The sequence below is a fragment of the Engystomops pustulosus genome, unplaced genomic scaffold (genome assembly GCF_040894005.1).
Source record: "Engystomops pustulosus unplaced genomic scaffold, aEngPut4.maternal MAT_SCAFFOLD_237, whole genome shotgun sequence".
Lineage (NCBI taxonomy): Eukaryota > Metazoa > Chordata > Amphibia > Anura > Leptodactylidae > Engystomops > Engystomops pustulosus.
The window spans coordinates 141,341-160,041 of NW_027285116.1; the positions used below are offsets into that span (position 1 = coordinate 141,341).

The 18,701-nt window shown below is 45.5% G+C and overlaps 1 protein-coding gene across 3 annotated transcripts in view; it reads right to left on the bottom strand.

Moving 5' to 3' along the window:
- Window positions 1-15,048, bottom strand: part of LOC140110281 (sperm-associated antigen 17-like) — a 129,322-nt gene extending 114,274 nt beyond the window's left edge. For all 3 annotated transcript variants that reach the window (XM_072132127.1, XM_072132126.1, XM_072132125.1), the window contains exon 1: window positions 14,993-15,048. In XM_072132127.1, the coding sequence (XP_071988228.1) occupies window positions 14,993-15,028 (36 nt within the window). In that variant the 5' untranslated portion in view covers window positions 15,029-15,048. The remainder of the gene's footprint in view (window positions 1-14,992) is intronic.
- Window positions 15,049-18,701: the final 3,653 nt, after the last annotated feature.

Genomic DNA, 18,701 nt, shown 5'->3' on the forward strand with positions numbered 1-18,701 from the left:
TCTAGGAAGTTCTAGGAGATGTACTGAGGGGCAGAGATGTTCTAGGAAGTTCTAGGAGATGTAGTGAGGGGCAGATATGTTCTAGGAAGTTCTAGGAGATGTACTGAGGGGCAGAAACATTCTAGGAAGTTCTAGGAGATGTACTGAGGGGCAGAGATGTTCTAGGAAGTTCTAGGAGATGTAGTGAGGGGCAGATATGTTCTAGGAAGTTCTAGGAGATATAGTGAGGGGCAGAGATGTTCTAGGAAGTTCTAGGAGATGTAATGAGGGGCAGAGATGTTCTAGGAAGTTCTAGGAGATGTACTGAGGGGCAGAGATGTTCTAGGAAGTTCTAGGAGATGTACTGAGTGGCAGAGATGTTCTAGGAAGTTCTAGGAGATGTACTGAGGGGCAGATATGTTCTAGGAAGTTCTAGGAGATGTACTGAGGGGCAGAGATGTTCTAGGAAGTTCTAGGAGATGTACTGAGTGGCAGAGATGTTCTAGGAAGTTCTAGGAGATGTACTGAGGGGCAGATATGCTCTAGGAAGTTCTAGGAGATGTACTGAGGGGCAGATATGTTCTAGGAAGTTCTAGGAGATGTACTGAGGGGCAGATATGTTCTAGGAAGTTCTAGGAGATGTACTGAGGGGCAGAGATGTTCTAGGAAGTTCTAGGAGATGTACTGAGGGGCAGAGACGTTCTAGGAAGTTCTAGGAGATGTACTGAGGGGCAGAGATGTTCTAGGAAGTTCTAGGAGATGTACTGAGGGGCAGAGATGTTCTAGGAAGTTCTAGGAGATGTACTGAGGGGCAGAGATGTTCTAGGAAGTTCTAGGAGATGTACTGAGGGGCAGAGATGTTCTAGGAAGTTCTAGGAGATGTACTGAGGGGCAGAGATGTTCTAGGAAGTTCTAGGAGATGTACTGAGGGGCAGAGATGTTCTAGGAAGTTCTAGGAGATATAGTGAGGGGCAGAGATGTTCTAGAAAGTTCTAGGAGATGTACTGATGGGCAGAGATGTTCTAGGAAGTTCTAGGAGATAAAGTGAGGGGCAGAGATGTTCTAGGAAGTTCTAGGAGATATAGTGAGGGGCAGAGATGTTCTAGAACGTTCTAGGAGATATAGTGAGGGGCAGAGATGTTCTAGGAAGTTCTAGGAGATGTACTGAGGGGCAGAGATGTTCTAGGAAGTTCTAGGAGATGTACTGAGGGGCAGAGATGTTCTAGGAAATGTACTGAGGGGCAGAGATGTTCTAGGAAGTTCTAGGAGATGTACTGAGGGGCAGAGATGTTCTAGGAAGTTCTAGGAGATGTACTGATGGGCAGAGATGTTCTAGGAAGTTCTAGGAGATGTAATGAGGGGCAGAGATGTTCTAGGAAGTTCTAGGAGATGTAATGAGGGGCAGAGATGTTCTAGGAAGTTCTAGGAGATGTAATGAGGGGCAGAGATGTTCTAGGAAGTTCTAGGAGATGTACTGAGGGGCAGAGATGTTCTAGGAAGTTCTAGGAGATGTACTGAGGGGCAGAGATGTTCTAGAAAGTTCTAGGAGATATAGTGAGGGGCAGAGATGTTCTAGGAAGTTCTAGGAGATATAGTGAGGGGCAGAGATGTTCTAGAAAGTTCTAGGAGATGTACTGAGGGGCAGAGATGTTCTAGAAAGTTCTAGGAGATGTACTGAGGGGCAGAGATGTTCTAGGAAGCTCTAGGAGATGTACTGAGGGGCAGAGATGTTCTAGAAAGTTCTAGGAGATGTACTGAGGGGCAGAGATGCTCTAGGAAGTTCTAGGAGATGTACTGAGGGGCAGAGATGTTCTAGAAAGTTCTAGGAGATATAGTGAGGGGCAGAGATGTTCTAGGAGATGTACTGAGGGGCAGAGATGTTCTAGGAAGTTCTAGGAGATGAGCTGAGGGGCAGAGATGTTCTAGGAAGTTCTAGGAGATTTACTGAGGGGCAGAAACGTTCTAGGAAGTTCTAGGAGATGTACTGAGGGGCAGAGATGTTCTAGGAAGTTCTAGGAGATGTACTGAGGGGCAGAGATGTTCTAGGAAGTTCTAGGAGATGTACTGAGGGGCAGAGACGTTCTAGGAAGTTCTAGGAGATATACTGAGGGGCAGAGATGTTCTAGGAAGTTCTAGGAGATGTACTGAGGGGCAGAGATGTTCTAGGAAGTTCTAGGAGATATAGTGAGGGGCAGAGATGTTCTAGAAAGTTCTAGGAGATATAGTGAGGGGCAGAGATGTTCTAGGAGATGTACTGAGGGGCAGAGATGTTCTAGGAAGTTCTAGGAGATGTACTGAGGGGCAGAGATGTTCTAGGAAGTTCTAGGAGATGTACTGAGGGGCAGAGATGTTCTAGGAAGTTCTGGGAGATATAGTGAGGGGCAGAGATGTTCTAGGAAGTTCTAGGAGATGTACTGAGGAGCAGAGATGTTCTAGGAAGTTCTAGGAGATGAGCTGAGGGGCAGAGATGTTTTAGAAAATTCTAAGATGCAGTGAGGGATATAGATGTTCTGAGTGGCAGAGATATTCTGGATAGTTTTAAGGAGGATCACCAGGGGTCAGCACCTTGTCCATCCATCCATGAATGAGAGGTGATGTTGGGGTGTCACCAGTGGGATCACTATTTGCATGGATGTTGATGAGATTTTGGGGTGCCCCGGTGGGGCCGTGTGACAGGGAGTCAGGGTCTATAAAGAGGCCAATTAGGGCTGCGCCCCCAGCCGGTGCTCCAGCTCCACAGCCTAATTGGGGTGAAATCAGGGTATCGCGTTTCCCGAGGCGCTGACAGCAGTGGGAACACACAGCTGGACGTGGCAGATGTGTGGCAGGGGCGGAGCGGACGTTTTATGTCTATTTTACGGCCGGGGGTTTTTACAGCTTGTTTCCACCACGTTCCACACAACATCTGGAGCTTCTCCTCCGAGCCCCCAGCCCGCTGCGAAATAATAAAATAACCCAAACTGCCCCATAAAATTTGCTGGAGAACGCGGGGGGCTATCTCTCTGCAGGATGAATGAGGTGATGCGAGGGTCCTGACAAACCCCCATCCCCCCCCCTCCGCCATCCTCCTCTCCCATTCCTTTCTGCACGTGGGGTAAATTTCGAGTACGACGACGCGCGCTGCACTCAGGATCCGCGCTGCTCCGCTTCACTCCAGCCATTTCCAGGGAGAAATCATTTTTTTTACTTTTCTGAAACATTTTTTGGAAAAAAAAAAGAGCGAGGGCCAAGAGATGGAGGAGAAGACATGTGGAGGGCGAGACACGCAGCGATCTCATCCTGTCACCACCGCATCAACCACCAGACATTCTCCATATAAACACCAACACGACCCGGGGCGAGCGTCACCCCCTCAGCACCTGACACCTGCCATGTGCCCCTCCAATACCAGGGGGGCAAATCATCCTGCACCTGACGGTGTCCTGCACCTGTGCCTCATCCTGCACCTGTACCTCATCCCGCACCTCTGCCTTATCCTGCACCTGTGCCTCATCCTGCACCTCTACCTCATCCCGCACCTGTGCCACATCCTGTACCTGTACCTCATTCTACACCTCATCCTGCACCTATGCCTTATCCTGCACCTGTGCCACATCCTGTACCTGTACCTCATTCTACACCTCATCCTGCACCTGTGCCTCATCCTGCACCTGTGCCACATCCTGTACCTGTACCTCATCCCGCACCTGTACCTCATCCCGCACCTCTGCCTCATCCCGCACCTCTGCCTCATCCCGCACCTCTGCCTCATCCCGCACCTCTGCCTCATCCCGCACCTCTGCCTCATCCCGCACCTCTGCCTCATCCCACATCTGTACCTCATCCTGCACCTCATTCTGAACCTCTACCTCATCCTGAACCTCTACCTCATCCTGCACCTCTGCCTCATCCTGCACCTCTGCCTCATCCTGCACCTCTGCCTCATCCTGCACCTCTGCCTCATCCTGCACCTCTGCCTCATCCTGCACCTCTGCCTCATCCCGCATCTGTACCTCATCCTGCACCTCTACCTCATCCCGCACCTGTACCTCTACCTCATCCTGTACCTAATCCCGCACCTGTACCTCATCCCGCACCTGTACCTCATCCAATGCTCAAATAACCATATATAGCACCCGGATGATACCGCCATACACTGCTCACACATATAGTAACACATGGAGGTTCCTGCATTGCTTGTAGGACCCTGGTCCCTTAGTCCTTGTCAGACACACTATGGTGGTATATGTTATGTGATGTATGGGGGGCAGGGAGTATAATAGGTCCATCTCGTCCTGGTGGGTGTTCCGGCTGTAATGATTATCAGTCGGGGACCCTGGGGCGCCTGCCTGTGTGAGGAGACACTGGGCACACATGTAGCGGGACCCCCTGATGGGAACACGTGCGGGAGCTTCCTCATCTCTTCTCCATGTGACCCGGGTCCAGTGCAGCCAAGAACGGCGCAAGTTCTGCAGATCCCCCACCGCGCCTCATAACTCACACCATGTCTTACTGGGGTACATGCCACATCTGTGGGGGGCACCAGGTTCTCGGGGGGCACCAGGTTCTCGGGGGGGCACCAGGTTCTCGGGGGGGCACCAGGTTCTCAGGGGGGGCACCAGGTTCTCAGTGGGGGGGCACCAGGTTCTCGGTGGGGGGGGGGGGGGCACCAGGTTCTCGGGGGGCACCAGGTTCTCGGGGGGGGGGGGGCACCAGGTTCTCGGGGGAGGCACCAGGTTCTCGGTGGGGGGGGGGGGGGCACCAGGTTCTCGGTGGGGGGGGGGGGGCACCAGGTTCTCGGGGGGGCTGTGATGATCTGATTCTGAGTGGGAGGAATTATTTCTCCATCAGGAACTTTTCTAATGAAATTTAGTGGCATGAAAACAAGGATGACCAACTGTTCCACCGCTAATCCATGTGGTCACAACCCGAAAAGCCCAATCATGTCCCCAGAGCCGAGGGAATCACCCGATATATGACACATGTTCTGCTCAAGGTCCATGGTTCAGTCCTTGGCTCTGATCCATCTTGGTGGTAGGACTTCCAGGTCCATGCTATCCCGCTTCTTGATTAGTTATGGTGATTCTTAGCTCTGATCCATCTTATGGGTTAGAACCTCATCATTGCTTCTCTCTACATCTGTGGTACCTCTTCAAGCTTGGTTCTGATCCATCTTCTGGTTGGGGATCTCACACCTGATCTACTCTGGATCTATGGAATCTCCACCTCGCTCACTCCTGGTTCCATTCTCGGCTTCAATCCATTTTCTCCATCCAGAAGTCTCATCCTTTTCCAGGTCTGTGGAGACCTTTCCTAGCAGAGTTCTAGATTTTTCTCTGGTTCTGATCCATTGTTTGGTAAGACTCCTTGCTCTCCTCCAGGTCAATGCTGTCCTTTCCAGGGTTGGTTCTAAGTTTATCTTTGGCTCGGATCAATTGTTTAGGTAGGACTCATCTCATCTCTGCTCCAGATACATTGTTGACTTTTGTGCCTTGGTTCTGGTTCTTTCCTTTGCTCTGGTCCATCTTCCTGGATGATGGATTTGCCTTTGGCAAATGTTGCTTTTTTTTTTTAGTTATGCGCTTGGTTGTACTTGCTGTTATAGGTCTCTGGTATTTCTTACCTAGTCTTGGCTCTGACTCCTCTTCTGGATAGGATTCGCTCTTGTGTCACCACCTCATCCCCATAGACTGTAAGCTCTTGTGTCCCCCCTCATCCCCATAGACTGTAAGCTCTTGTGTTCCCCCTCATCCTCATAGACTGTAAGCTCTTGTGTCACCCCCTCATCCTCATAGACTGTAAGCTCTTGTGTCACCCCCCTCATCCTCATAGACTGTAAGCTCTTGTGTCACCCCCTCATCCTCATAGACTGTAAGCTCTTGTGTCACCCCCTCATCCTCATAGACTGTAAGCTCTTGTGCCCCCCCTCATCCTCATAGACTGTAAGCTCTTGTGTCCCCCCCTCTTCCTCATAGACTGTAAGCTCTTGTGTCACCCCCTCATCCTCATAGACTGTAAGCTCTTGTGTCACCCCCTCATCCTCATAGACTGTAAGCTCTTGTGTCACCCCCTCATCCTCATAGACTGTAAGCTCTTGTGTCCCCCTCATCCTCATAGACTGTGAGCTCTTGTGTCCTCCCCTCATCCTCATAGACTGTAAGCTCTTGTGTCACCCCCTCATCCTCATAGACTGTAAGCTCTTGTGTCACCCCCTCATCCTCATAGACTGTAAGCTCTTGTGTCCCCCTCATCCTCATAGACTGTGAGCTCTTGTGTCCTCCCCTCATCCTCATAGACTGTAAGCTCTTGTGTCACCCCCTCATCCTCATATACTGTAAGCTCTTGTGTCCCCCCTCATCCTCATAGACTGTAAGCTCTTGTCCCCCCCTCATCCTCATAGACTGTAAGCTCTTGTGTCACCACCTCATCCCCATAGACTGTAAGCTCTTGTGTCCCCCCTCATCCTCATAGACTGTAAGCTCTTGTGTCCCCCCCTCTTCCTCATAGACTGTAAGCTCTTGTCCCCCCCTCATCCTCATAGACTGTAAGCTCTTGTGTCACCACCTCATCCCCATAGACTGTAAGCTCTTGTGTCCCCCCTCCTCCTCATAGACTGTAAGCTCTTGTGTCACCACCTCATCCCCATAGACTGTAAGCTCTTGTGTCCCCCCTCCTCCTCATAGACTGTAAGCTCTTGTGTCACCACCTCATCCCCATAGACTGTAAGCTCTTGTGTCACCCCTCCTCCTCATAGACTGTAAGCTCTTGCGTCCCCCCTCCTCCTCATAGACTGTAAGCTCTTGTGTCACCCCTCCTCCTCATAGACTTTAAGCACTTGTGTCCCCCTCATCCTCATAGACTGTAAGCTCTTGTGTCCCCCTCATCCTCATAGACTGTAAGCTCTTGTGTCCCCCCCCTCTTCCTCATAGACTGTAAGCTCTTGTGTCCCCCTCATCCTCATAGACTGTGAGCTCTTGTGTCCTCCCCTCATCCTCATAGACTGTAAGCTCTTGTGTCACCCCCTCATCCTCATAGACTGTAAGCTCTTGTGTCCCCCCTCATCCTCATAGACTGTAAGCTCTTGTCCCCCCCTCATCCTCATAGACTGTAAGCTCTTGTGTCACCACCTCATCCCCATAGACTGTAAGCTCTTGTGTCACCACCTCATCCTCATAGACTGTAAGCTCTTGTGTGTCCCCCCTTATCCTCATAGACTGTAGGCTCTTGTGTCTCCCCTCATCCTCATAGACTGTAAGCTCTTGTGTCTCTCCTCATCCTCATAGACTGTAAGCTCTTGTGTCTCCCCTCATCCTCATAGACTGTAAGCTCTTGTGTCCCCCCTCATCCTCATAGACTGTAAGCTATCCCTCATCCTTGCTGTCTCTACTTCTTCCACCTTTCTGGTAGATCCCTCATCCTTGTCTTACTCTACTTCTTCCACCTTTCTGGTAGATCCATCATCCTTGTTTTGCTCTACTTCTTCCACCTTTCTGGTAGATCCCACATCCTTGTCTCGTTCTACTTCCTCCACCTTTCTGGTAGATCCATCATCCTTGTCTTGCTCTACTTCTTCCACCTTTCTGGTGGATTCCACATCTTTGTCTTTCTCTACTTCTTCCACTTTTCTGGTAGATCCATCATCCTTGTCTTGCTCTACTTCTTCTACCTTTCGGGTAGATCCCTCATCCTTGTCTTGCTCTACTTCTTCCACTTTCTGGTAGATCCCTCATCCTTGTTGTCTCTACTTCGTCCACCTTTCTGGTAGATCTCTCATCCTTGTCTTGCTCTACTTCTTCCACCTTTCTGGTAGATCCCTCATCCTTGTCTTGCTCTACTTCTTCCACCTTTCTGGTAGATCCCTCATCCTTGTCTTGCTCTACTTCCTCCACCTGTCTGGTAGAACCCGCATCCTTCTCCTACTCTACTTCTTCCACCTTTCTGGTAGGTCCCTCATCCTTGTCTTGCTCTAGTTCTTCCACCTTTCTGGTAGATATCTCATCGTTGTCTTGCTCTACTTCTTCCACCTTTCTGTCAGATCCCTCATCCTTGTCTTGCTCTACTTCTTCCACCTTTCTGTCAGATCTCTCATCATTGTCTTGCTCTACTTCCTCCACCATTCTGGTAGATCCCTCATCCTTGTCTTGCTCTACTTCTTCTACCTTTCTGGTAGATCCCTCATCCTTGTCTTGCTCTACTTCTTCCACCTTTCTGGTAGATCTCTCATCCTTGTCTTGCTTTACTTCATCCACCTTTCTGTCAGATCCCTCATCCTTGTCTTGCTCTACTTCTTCCACCTTTCTGTCAGATCTCTCATCCTTGTCTTGCTCTACTTCCTCCACCTTTCTGGTAGGTCCCTCATCCTTGTCTTGCCCTACTTCTTCCACCTTTCTGGTAGATCCCTCATCATTGTCTTGCTCTACTTCCTCCACCATTCTGGTAGATCCCTCATCCTTGTCTTGCTCTACTTCTTCCACCTTTCTGTCAGATCTCTCATCCTTGTCTTGCCCTACTTCCTCCACCTTTCTAGTAGGTCCCTCATCCTTGTCTTTCTCTAATTCTTCCACCTTTCTGGTAGATCCCTCATCCTTGTCTTGATCTACTTCCTCCACCCTTCTGGTAGATCCCTCATCCTTGTCTTGCTCTACTTCCTCCACCTTTCTAGTAGATCCCTCATCCTTGTCTTGCTCTACTTCCTCCACCTTTCTGGTAGATCAATCATCCTTGTCTTGCTCTACTTCTTCCACCTTTCTGGTGGATCCCACATCTTCGTCTTTCTCTACTTCTTCCACTTTTCTGGTAGATCCATCATCCTTGTCTTGCTCTACTTCTTCCACCTTTCTGGTAGATCCCTCATCCTTGTCTTGCTCTACTTCTTCCCCCTTTCTGGTAGATCCCTCATCCTTGTCTTTCTCTACTTCTTCCACTTTCTGGTAGATCCCTCATCCTTGTTGTCTCTACTTCGTCCACCTTTCTGGTAGATCTCTCATCCTTGTCTTGCACTACTTCTTCCACCTTTCTGGTAGATCCCTCATCCTTGCCTTGCTCTACTTCCTCCACCTGTCTGGTAGAACCCGCATCCTTCTCCTACTCTACTTCTTCCACCTTTCTGGTAGGTCCCTCATCCTTGTCTTGCTCTACTTCTTCCACCTTTCTGGTAGATTTCTCATCCTTGTCATGCTCTACTTCTTCCACCTTTCTGTCAGATCCCTCATCCTTGTCTTGCTCTACTTCTTCCACCTTTCTGTCAGATCCCTCATCCTTGTCTTGCTCTACTTCTTCCACCTTTCTGGTAGATCCCTCATCCTTGTCTTGCTCTACTTCTTCCACCTTTCTGGTAGGTCCCTCATCCTTGTCTTGCTCTACTTGTTCTACATTTCTGGTAGATCCCTCATCCTTGTCTTGCTCTACTTCCTCCACCTTTCTGGTAGATCCCTCATCCTTGTCTTGCTCTACTTCTTCCACCTTTCTGTCAGATCTCTCATCCTTGTCTTGCTCTACTTCATCCACCTTTCTGTCAGATCCCTCATCCTTGTCTTGCTCTACTTCTTCCACCTTTCTGTCAGATCTCTCATCCTTATCTTGCTCTACTTCCTCCACCTTTCTGGTAGGTCCCTCATCCTTGTCTTGCTCTACTTCTTCCACCTTTCTGGTAGATCCCTCATCCTTGTCTTGCTCTACTTCCTCCACCTTTCTGGTAGATCCCTCATCCTTGTCTTGTTCTACTTCCTCCACCCTTCTGGTAGATCCCTCATCCTTGTCTTGCTCTACTTCCTCCACCTTTCTAGTAGATCCCTCATCCTTGTCTTGCTCTACTTCCTCCACCTTTCTGGTAGATCCCACATCCTTGTCTCGTTATACTTCCTCCAATTCTCTGGTAGATTCATCATCCTTGTCTTGCTCTAGTTCTTCCACCTTTCTGGTGGATCCCACATCTTCGTCTTTCTCTACTTCTTCCACTTTTCTGGTAGATCCATCATCCTTGTCTTGCTCTACTTCTTCCACCTTTCTGGTAGATCCCTCATCCTTGTCTTGCTCTACTTCTTCCCCCTTTCTGGTAGATCCCTCATCCTTGTCTTGCTCTACTTCATCCACCTTTCTGTCAGATCTCTCATCCTTGTCTTGCTCTACTTCATCCACCTTTCTGTCAGATCCCTCATCCTTGTCTTGCTCTACTTCTTCCACCTTTCTGTCAGATCTCTCATCCTTGTCTTGCTCTACTTCCTCCACCTTTCTGGTAGGTCCCTCATCCTTGTCTTGCTCTACTTCTTCCACCTTTCTGGTAGATCCCTCATCCTTGTCTTGCTCTACTTCCTCCACCTTTCTGGTAGATCCCTCATCCTTGTCTTGCTCTACTTCCTCCACCTTTCTGGTAGATCCATCATCCTTGTCTTGCTCTACTTCTTCCACCTTTCTGTCAGATCTCTCATCCTTGTCTTGCTCTACATCATCCACCTTTCTGTCAGATCCCTCATCCTTGTCTTGCTCTACTTCTTCCACCTTTCTGTCAGATCTCTCATCCTTGTCTTGCTCTACTTCCTCCACCTTTCTGGTAGGTCCCTCATTCTTGTCTTGCTCTACTTCCTCCACCTTTCTGGTAGGTCCCTCATCCTTGTCTTGCTCTACTTCTTCCACCTTTCTGGTAGATCCCTCATCCTTGTCTTGCTCTACTTCTTCCACCTTTCTGGTAGATCCCTCATCCTTGTCTTGCTCTACTTCCTCCACCTTTCTGGTAGATCCCTCATCCTTGTCTTGCTCTACTTCCTCCACCTTTCTGGTAGATCAATCATCCTTGTCTTGCTCTACTTCTTCCACCTTTCTGGTGGATCCCACATCTTCGTCTTTCTCTACTTCTTCCACTTTTCTGGTAGATCCATCATCCTTGTCTTGCTCTACTTCTTCCACCTTTCTGGTAGATCCCTCATCCTTGTCTTGCTCTACTTCTTCCCCCTTTCTGGTAGATCCCTCATCCTTGTCTTGCTCTACTTCTTCCACTTTCTGGTAGATCCCTCATCCTTGTTGTCTCTACTTCGTCCACCTTTCTGGTAGATCTCTCATCCTTGTCTTGCACTACTTCTTCCACCTTTCTGGTAGATCCCTCATCCTTGCCTTGCTCTACTTCCTCCACCTGTCTGGTAGAACCGGCATCCTTCTCCTACTCTACTTCTTCCACCTTTCTGGTAGGTCCCTCATCCTTGTCTTGCTCTACTTCTTCCACCTTTCTGGTAGATTTCTCATCCTTGTCTTGCTCTACTTCTTCCACCTTTCTGTCAGATCCCTCATCCTTGTCTTGCTCTACTTCTTCCACCTTTCTGTCAGATCCCTCATCCTTGTCTTGCTCTACTTCTTCCACCTTTCTGGTAGATCCCTCATCCTTGTCTTGCTCTACTTCTTCCACCTTTCTGGTAGGTCCCTCATCCTTGTCTTGCTCTACTTCTTCTACCTTTCTGGTAGATCCCTCATCCTTGTCTTGCTCTACTTCCTCCACCTTTCTGGTAGATCCCTCATCCTTGTCTTGCTCTACTTCTTCCACCTTTCTGTCAGATCTCTCATCCTTGTCTTGCTCTACTTCTTCCTCCTTTCTGGTGGATCCCACATCTTCGTCTTTCTCTACTTCTTCCACTTTTCTGGTAGATCCATCATCCTTGTCTTGCTCTACTTCTTCCACCTTTCTGGTAGATCCCTCATCCTTGTCTTGCTCTACTTCTTCCCCCTTTCTGGTCGATCCCTCATCCTTGTCTTGCTCTACTTCATCCACCTTTCTGTCAGATCTCTCATCCTTTGCTTGCTCTACTTCATCCACCTTTCTGTCAGATCCCTCATCCTTGTCTTGCTCTACTTCTTCCACCTTTCTGTCAGAGCTCTCATCCTTGTCTTGCTCTACTTCCTCCACCTTTCTGGTAGGTCCCTCATCCTTGTCTTGCTCTACTTTTTCCACCTTTCTGGTAGATCCCTCATCCTTGTCTTGCTCTACTTCCTCCACCTTTCTGGTAGATCCCTCATCCTTGTCTTGCTCTACTTCCTCCACCTTTCTGGTAGATCCATCATCCTTGTCTTGCTCTACTTCTTCCACCTTTCTGTCAGATCCCTCATCCTTGTCTTGCTCTACTTCTTCCACCTTTCTGTCAGATCTCTCATCCTTGTCTTGCTCTACTTCCTCCACCTTTCTGGTAGGTCCCTCATTCTTGTCTTGCTCTACTTCCTCCACCTTTCTGGTAGGTCCCTCATCCTTGTCTTGCTCTACTTCTTCCACCTTTCTGGTAGATCCCTCATCCTTGTCTTGCTCTACTTCCTCCACCTTTCTGGTAGATCCCTCATCCTTGTCTTGCTCTACTTCCTCCACCTTTCTAGTAGATCCCTCATCCTTGTCTTGCTCTACTTCCTCCACCTTTCTGGTAGATCAATCATCTTTGTCTTGCTCTACTTCCTCCACCTTTCTGGTAGATCCCACATCCTTGTCTCGTTCTACTTCCTCCAATTCTCTGGTAGATTCATCATCCTTGTCTTGCTCTACTTCTTCCTCCTTTCTGGTGGATCCCACATCTTCGTCTTTCTCTACTTCTTCCACTTTTCTGGTAGATCCATCATCCTTGTCTTGCTCTACTTCTTCCACCTTTCTGGTAGATCCCTCATCCTTGTCTTGCTCTACTTCTTCCCCCTTTCTGGTCGATCCCTCATCCTTGTCTTGCTCTACTTCATCCACCTTTCTGTCAGATCTCTCATCCTTTGCTTGCTCTACTTCATCCACCTTTCTGTCAGATCCCTCATCCTTGTCTTGCTCTACTTCTTCCACCTTTCTGTCAGATCTCTCATCCTTGTCTTGCTCTACTTCCTCCACCTTTCTGGTAGGTCCCTCATCCTTGTCTTGCTCTACTTTTTCCACCTTTCTGGTAGATCCCTCATCCTTGTCTTGCTCTACTTCCTCCACCTTTCTGGTAGATCCCTCATCCTTGTCTTGCTCTACTTCCTCCACCTTTCTGGTAGATCCATCATCCTTGTCTTGCTCTACTTCTTCCACCTTTCTGTCAGATCTCTCATCCTTGTCTTGCTCTACATCATCCACCTTTCTGTCAGATCCCTCATCCTTGTCTTGCTCTACTTCTTCCACCTTTCTGTCAGATCTCTCATCCTTGTCTTGCTCTACTTCCTCCACCTTTCTGTCAGATCCCTCATCCTTGTCTTACTCTACTTCCTCCACCTTTCTGGTAGGTCCCTCATCCTTGTCTTGCTCTACTTCTTCCACCTTTCTGGTAGATCCCTCATCCTTGTCTTGCTCTACTCCTTCCACTTTCTGGTAGATCCCTCATCCTTGTCTTGTTCTACTTCCACCACCTTTCTGGTAGGTCCCTCATCCTTGTCTTGCTCTACTTCCTCCACCTTTCTGGTAGGTCCCTCATTTTTGTCTTGCTCTACTTCCTCCAGCTTTCTAGTAGATCCCTCATCCTTGTCTTGCTCTACTTCCTCCACCTTTCTGATAGATCCCTCATCCTTGTCTTGCTCTACTTCCTCCACCTTTCTGGTAGGTCCCTCATCCTTGTCTTGCTCTACTTCCTCCACCTTTCTAGTAGATCCCTCATCCTTGTCTTGCTCTACTTCCTCCACCTTTCTGGTAGGTCCCTCATCCTTGTCTTGCTCTACTTCCTCCACCTTTCTAGTAGATCCCTCATCCTTGTCTTGCTCTACTTCCTCCACCTTTCTGGTAGATCCCTCATCCTTGTCTTGCTCTACTTCCTCCACCTTTCTGGTAGATCCCTCATCCTTGTCTTGCTCTACTTCCTCCACCTTTCTAGTAGATCCCTCATCCTTGTCTTGCTCTACTTCGTCCACCTTTCTGGTAGATCCCTCATCCTTGTCTTGCTCTACTTCCTCCACCTTTCTGGTAGATCCCTCATCCTTGTCTTGCTCTACTTCCTCCACCTTTCTAGTAGATCCCTCATCCTTGTCTTGCTCTACTTCCTCCACCTTTCTGGTAGATCCCTCATCCTTGTCTTGCTCTACTTCCTCCACCTTTCTAGTAGATCCCTCATCCTTGTCTTGCTCTACTTCCTCCACCTTTCTGGTAGATCCCTCATCCTTGTCTTGCTCTACTTCTTCCACCTTTCTGATATATCCCTCATCCTTGCCCTGCTCTACTCCTTCCACTTTCTGGTAGGACATTTATCCTTGCCTGGCTCTACTTCTTCTACTTTCAGGAAGGACCCCGATCCTTTCCTTGATCTACGTCTCCCATCTTTCTGGTAGGACCTTCATTCCTGCTCTACTCCAGGTCTCTGATGTCCCATTCTAGGGTTATTCAGTATCAGTCCTTGGCTATGACATATCATTTGGGTAGGACCCACATCTATGCTACTTTTACATCCGATTTATACTCCGCCAGTATAATCTTTGCACTGCAATGTGCCCCAACATTTGGCATTGTCCCCCTTATGATGGTTATGGATGGTGACTTCTGCCTCAGGGGCCCTCTGTATGTAGAAGCCTTGAAGCATTATGCGGTGTCTACGGAGAATGTCCCTCTAGTCAGGACACTGTGAGGTGGTGGAGTCTTGGTGTATGAGGAGGGCTGGGGTAATGAGTCCCAGAGCCGGTGCAGATCTGCGCTGGAGGCTACGGCTGCGCCAATTACTTCAGCCGCGTCCTGTGCGCTCTGCAGGGGTTTTTTTTATAAATCTCTACCTCGTAAATAACTTGTTAATGTGCCTTACGTGAGACCTGTCCAGCAGGTGCGGGGTTAAACCAATAAACTTAACAATCGAGTATGTGTGAAATGAGTCCGTGGAGAGCGCAGAGACCGCCGCCCGGGACCCCCGAGCCCACCCCCCATCCTGACCGCAGAGCCTTTTATAGCGACTTAAAACTCACATGCATTAAACTTTATGGGGCATCTCCGAGTGAAAACGCAAACACAATATTTTGGGAGCAAGCAAATTGGCGAGGCGGGGGCCCCTGAGGGGGGAGGGGTAATAAAAGGGGCACAAGCGCCAGGGAGACAGTCAGAGAGGAAAAGTGGTGGACAGATATTACTGGAGAGACTCACCTCGTAATACTGAGGAACATCCTTCACTTTCTTCATTTTTGGGTTTCCAAGTTCATAAACCTTAAAAAAAACAAATATTACAGCAAAATAATCTATAATATCTATCTCCTATCTATCTATCTATCTCCTATCTATCTATCTATCTCCTATCTATCTCCTATCTATCTATCTATCTATCTATCTATCTATCTATCTCCTATCTATCTATCTCCTATCTAACTATCTCCTATCTATCTATCTATCTATCTCCTATCTATCTATCTATCTATCTATCTAACTATCTCCTATCTATCTATATATCTATCTCCTATCTATCTATCTCCTATCTATCTCCTATCTATCTATCTCCTATCTATCTATCTATCTCCTATCTATCTATCTCCTATCTATCTATCTATCTATCTATCTCCTATCTATCTATCTATCTATCTCCTATCTATCTATCTATCTCCTATCTATCTATCTATCTATCTCCTATCTATCTATCTATCTATCTATCTCCCTATCTCCTATCTATCTCCTATTTATCTATCTATCTCCTATCTATCTATCTATCTATCTCCTATCTATCTATCTATCTATCTATCTCCTATCTATCTCCTATCTATCTATCTATCTCCTATCTATCTATCTATCTATCTCCTATCTCCTATCTATCTATCTATCTATCTCCTATCTATCTATCTATCTATCTATCTCCTATCTATCTATCTATCTCCTATCTATCTATCTATATATCTATCTATCTCCTATCTATCTATCTATCTCCTATCTCCTATCTATCTATCTATCTATCTATCTCCTATCTATCTCCTATCTATCTATCTATCTATCTATCTCCTATCTATCTATCTATCTCCTATCTATCTATCTATCTCCTATCTATCTATCTCCTATCTATCTATCTCCTATCTATCTATCTATCTCCTATCTATCTATCTATCTATCTATCTCCTATCTATCTATCTATCTATCTATCTATCTATCTCCTATCTATCTATCTATCTATCTCCTATCTATCTATCTATCTATCTAACTATCTCCTATCTATCTATATATCTATCTCCTATCTATCTATCTCCTATCTATCTCCTATCTATCTATCTCCTATCTATCTATCTATCTATCTCCTATCTATCTATCTATCTATCTATCTCCTATCTATCTATCTATCTATCTATCTATCTATCTCCTATCTATCTATCTATCTCCTATCTATCTATCTATCTATCTCCTATCTATCTATCTATCTATCTATCTATCTATCTATCTATCTCCTATCTATCTCCTATTTATCTATCTATCTCCTATCTATCTATCTATCTATCTCCTATCTATCTATCTATCTATCTATCTCCTATCTATCTCCTATCTATCTCCTATCTACCTATCTATCTATCTCCTATCTATCTCCTATCTATCTATCTATCTCCTATCTATCTATCTATCTATCTCCTATCTATCTATCTATCTCCTATCTATCTATCTATCTCCTATCTATCTATCTATCTATCTATCTCCTATCTATCTATCTATCTATCTATCTCCTATCTATCTATCTATCTCCTATCTCCTATCTATCTATCTATCTCCTATCTATCTATCTATCTATCTATCTCCTATCTATCTATCTATCTCCTATCTATCTATCTATCTCCTATCTATCTATCTCCTATCTATCTATCTCCTATCTATCTATCTATCTCCTATCTATCTATCTCCTATCTATCTATCTATCTATCTCCTATCTATCTATCTATCTCCTATCTATCTATCTCCTATCTATCTATCTATCTATCTCCTATCTATCTCCTATCTATCTATCTATCTCCTATCTATCTATCTATCTCCTATCTATCTATCTATCTCCTATCTATCTCCTATCTATCTATCTATCTATCTCCTATCTCCTATCTATCTCCTATCTATCTATCTCATATCTATCTCCTATCTATCTATCTCCTATCTATCCATCTCCTATCTATCTATCTATCTATCTATCTATCTATCTATCTCCTATCTATCTATCTATCTATCTATCTATCTATCTATCTATCCCCTATCTATCTATCTCCTATCTATCTATCTATCTATCTATCTCCTATCTATCTATCTCCTATCTATCATCTCTCTATCTCCTATCTATCTATCTATCATCTCTCTATCTATCTTCTATCTATCTTTCTATCTCCTATCTATCTATCTATCTATCTATCTATCTATCTCATGTCTATCTGTCTATCTATCTCCTATCTATCTATCTATCTCCTCTCTATCTATCTCCTATCTATCTATCTATCTATCTCCTATCTATCTATCTCCTATCTATCTATCTATCTATCCCCTATCTATCTATCTATCTATCTATCTATCTCCTATCTATCTATCTATCTATCTATCTATCTATCTCCTATCTATCTATCTATCCCTATCTATCTCCTATCTATCTATCTATCTCCTATCTATCTATCTATCTATCTCCTATCTATCTATCTCCTATCTATCTATCTATCTCCTATCTATCTATCTATCTATCTCTCTATCTATCTCCTATCTCCTATCTATCTATCTATCTATCTCCTATCTATCTATCTATCTCCTATCTATCTATCTATCTATCTCCTATCTATCTATCTATCTATCTCTCTATCTATCTCCTATCTATCTATCTATCTATCTCCTATCTATCTATCTATCTCCTATCTATCTATCTATCTATCTCCTATCTATCTCCTATCTATCTATCTATCTATCTCCTATCTATCTATCTCCTATCTATCTATCTCCTATCTATCTATCTATCTCCTATCTATCTCCTATCTATCTCCTATCTATCTATCTATCTATCTCATATCTATCTCATATCTATCTCCTATCTATCTATCTATCTATCTATCCCCTATCTATCTCCTATCTATCTATCTATCTATCTCCTATCTATCTATCTATCTATCTCCTATCTATCTATCTCATATCTATCTCCTATCTATCTCCTATCTATCTATCTATCTCCTATCTATCTATCTATCTACTATCTATCTATCTATCTATCTCCTATCTATCTATCTATCTATCTATCTATCTATCTATCTATCTCCCATCTATCTCCCATCTATCTCCCATCTATCTCCCATCTATCTCCTATCTATCTATCTATCTATCTCCTATCTATCTATCTATCTCCTATCTATCTATCTATCTCCTATCTATCTCCCATCTATCTATCTATCTATCTATCTCCTATCTATCATCTCTCTATCTATCTATCTATCTATCTCCTATCTATCTATCTATCTTCTATCTATCTCCTATCTATCTATCTATCTCCTATCTATCTATCTATCTATCTATCTATCTATCTCCTATCTCCTATCTATCTATCTATCTCCTATCTATCTCCTATCTATCTATCTATCTATCTCCTATCTATCTATCTATCTATCTCCTATCTATCTATCTATCTCCTATCTATCTATCTCCTATCTATCTATCTATCTATCTCCTATCTATCTGTCTATCTCCTCTCTATCTATCTATCTCCTATCTATCTATCTATCTATCTATCTATCTCCCATCTATCTCCTATCTATCTATCTATCTCATGTCTATCTGTCTATCTATCTCCTATCTATCTATCTCCTATCTATCTATCTCCTATCTATCTCCTATCTATCTATTTATCTCCTATCTATCTATCTATTTATCTCCT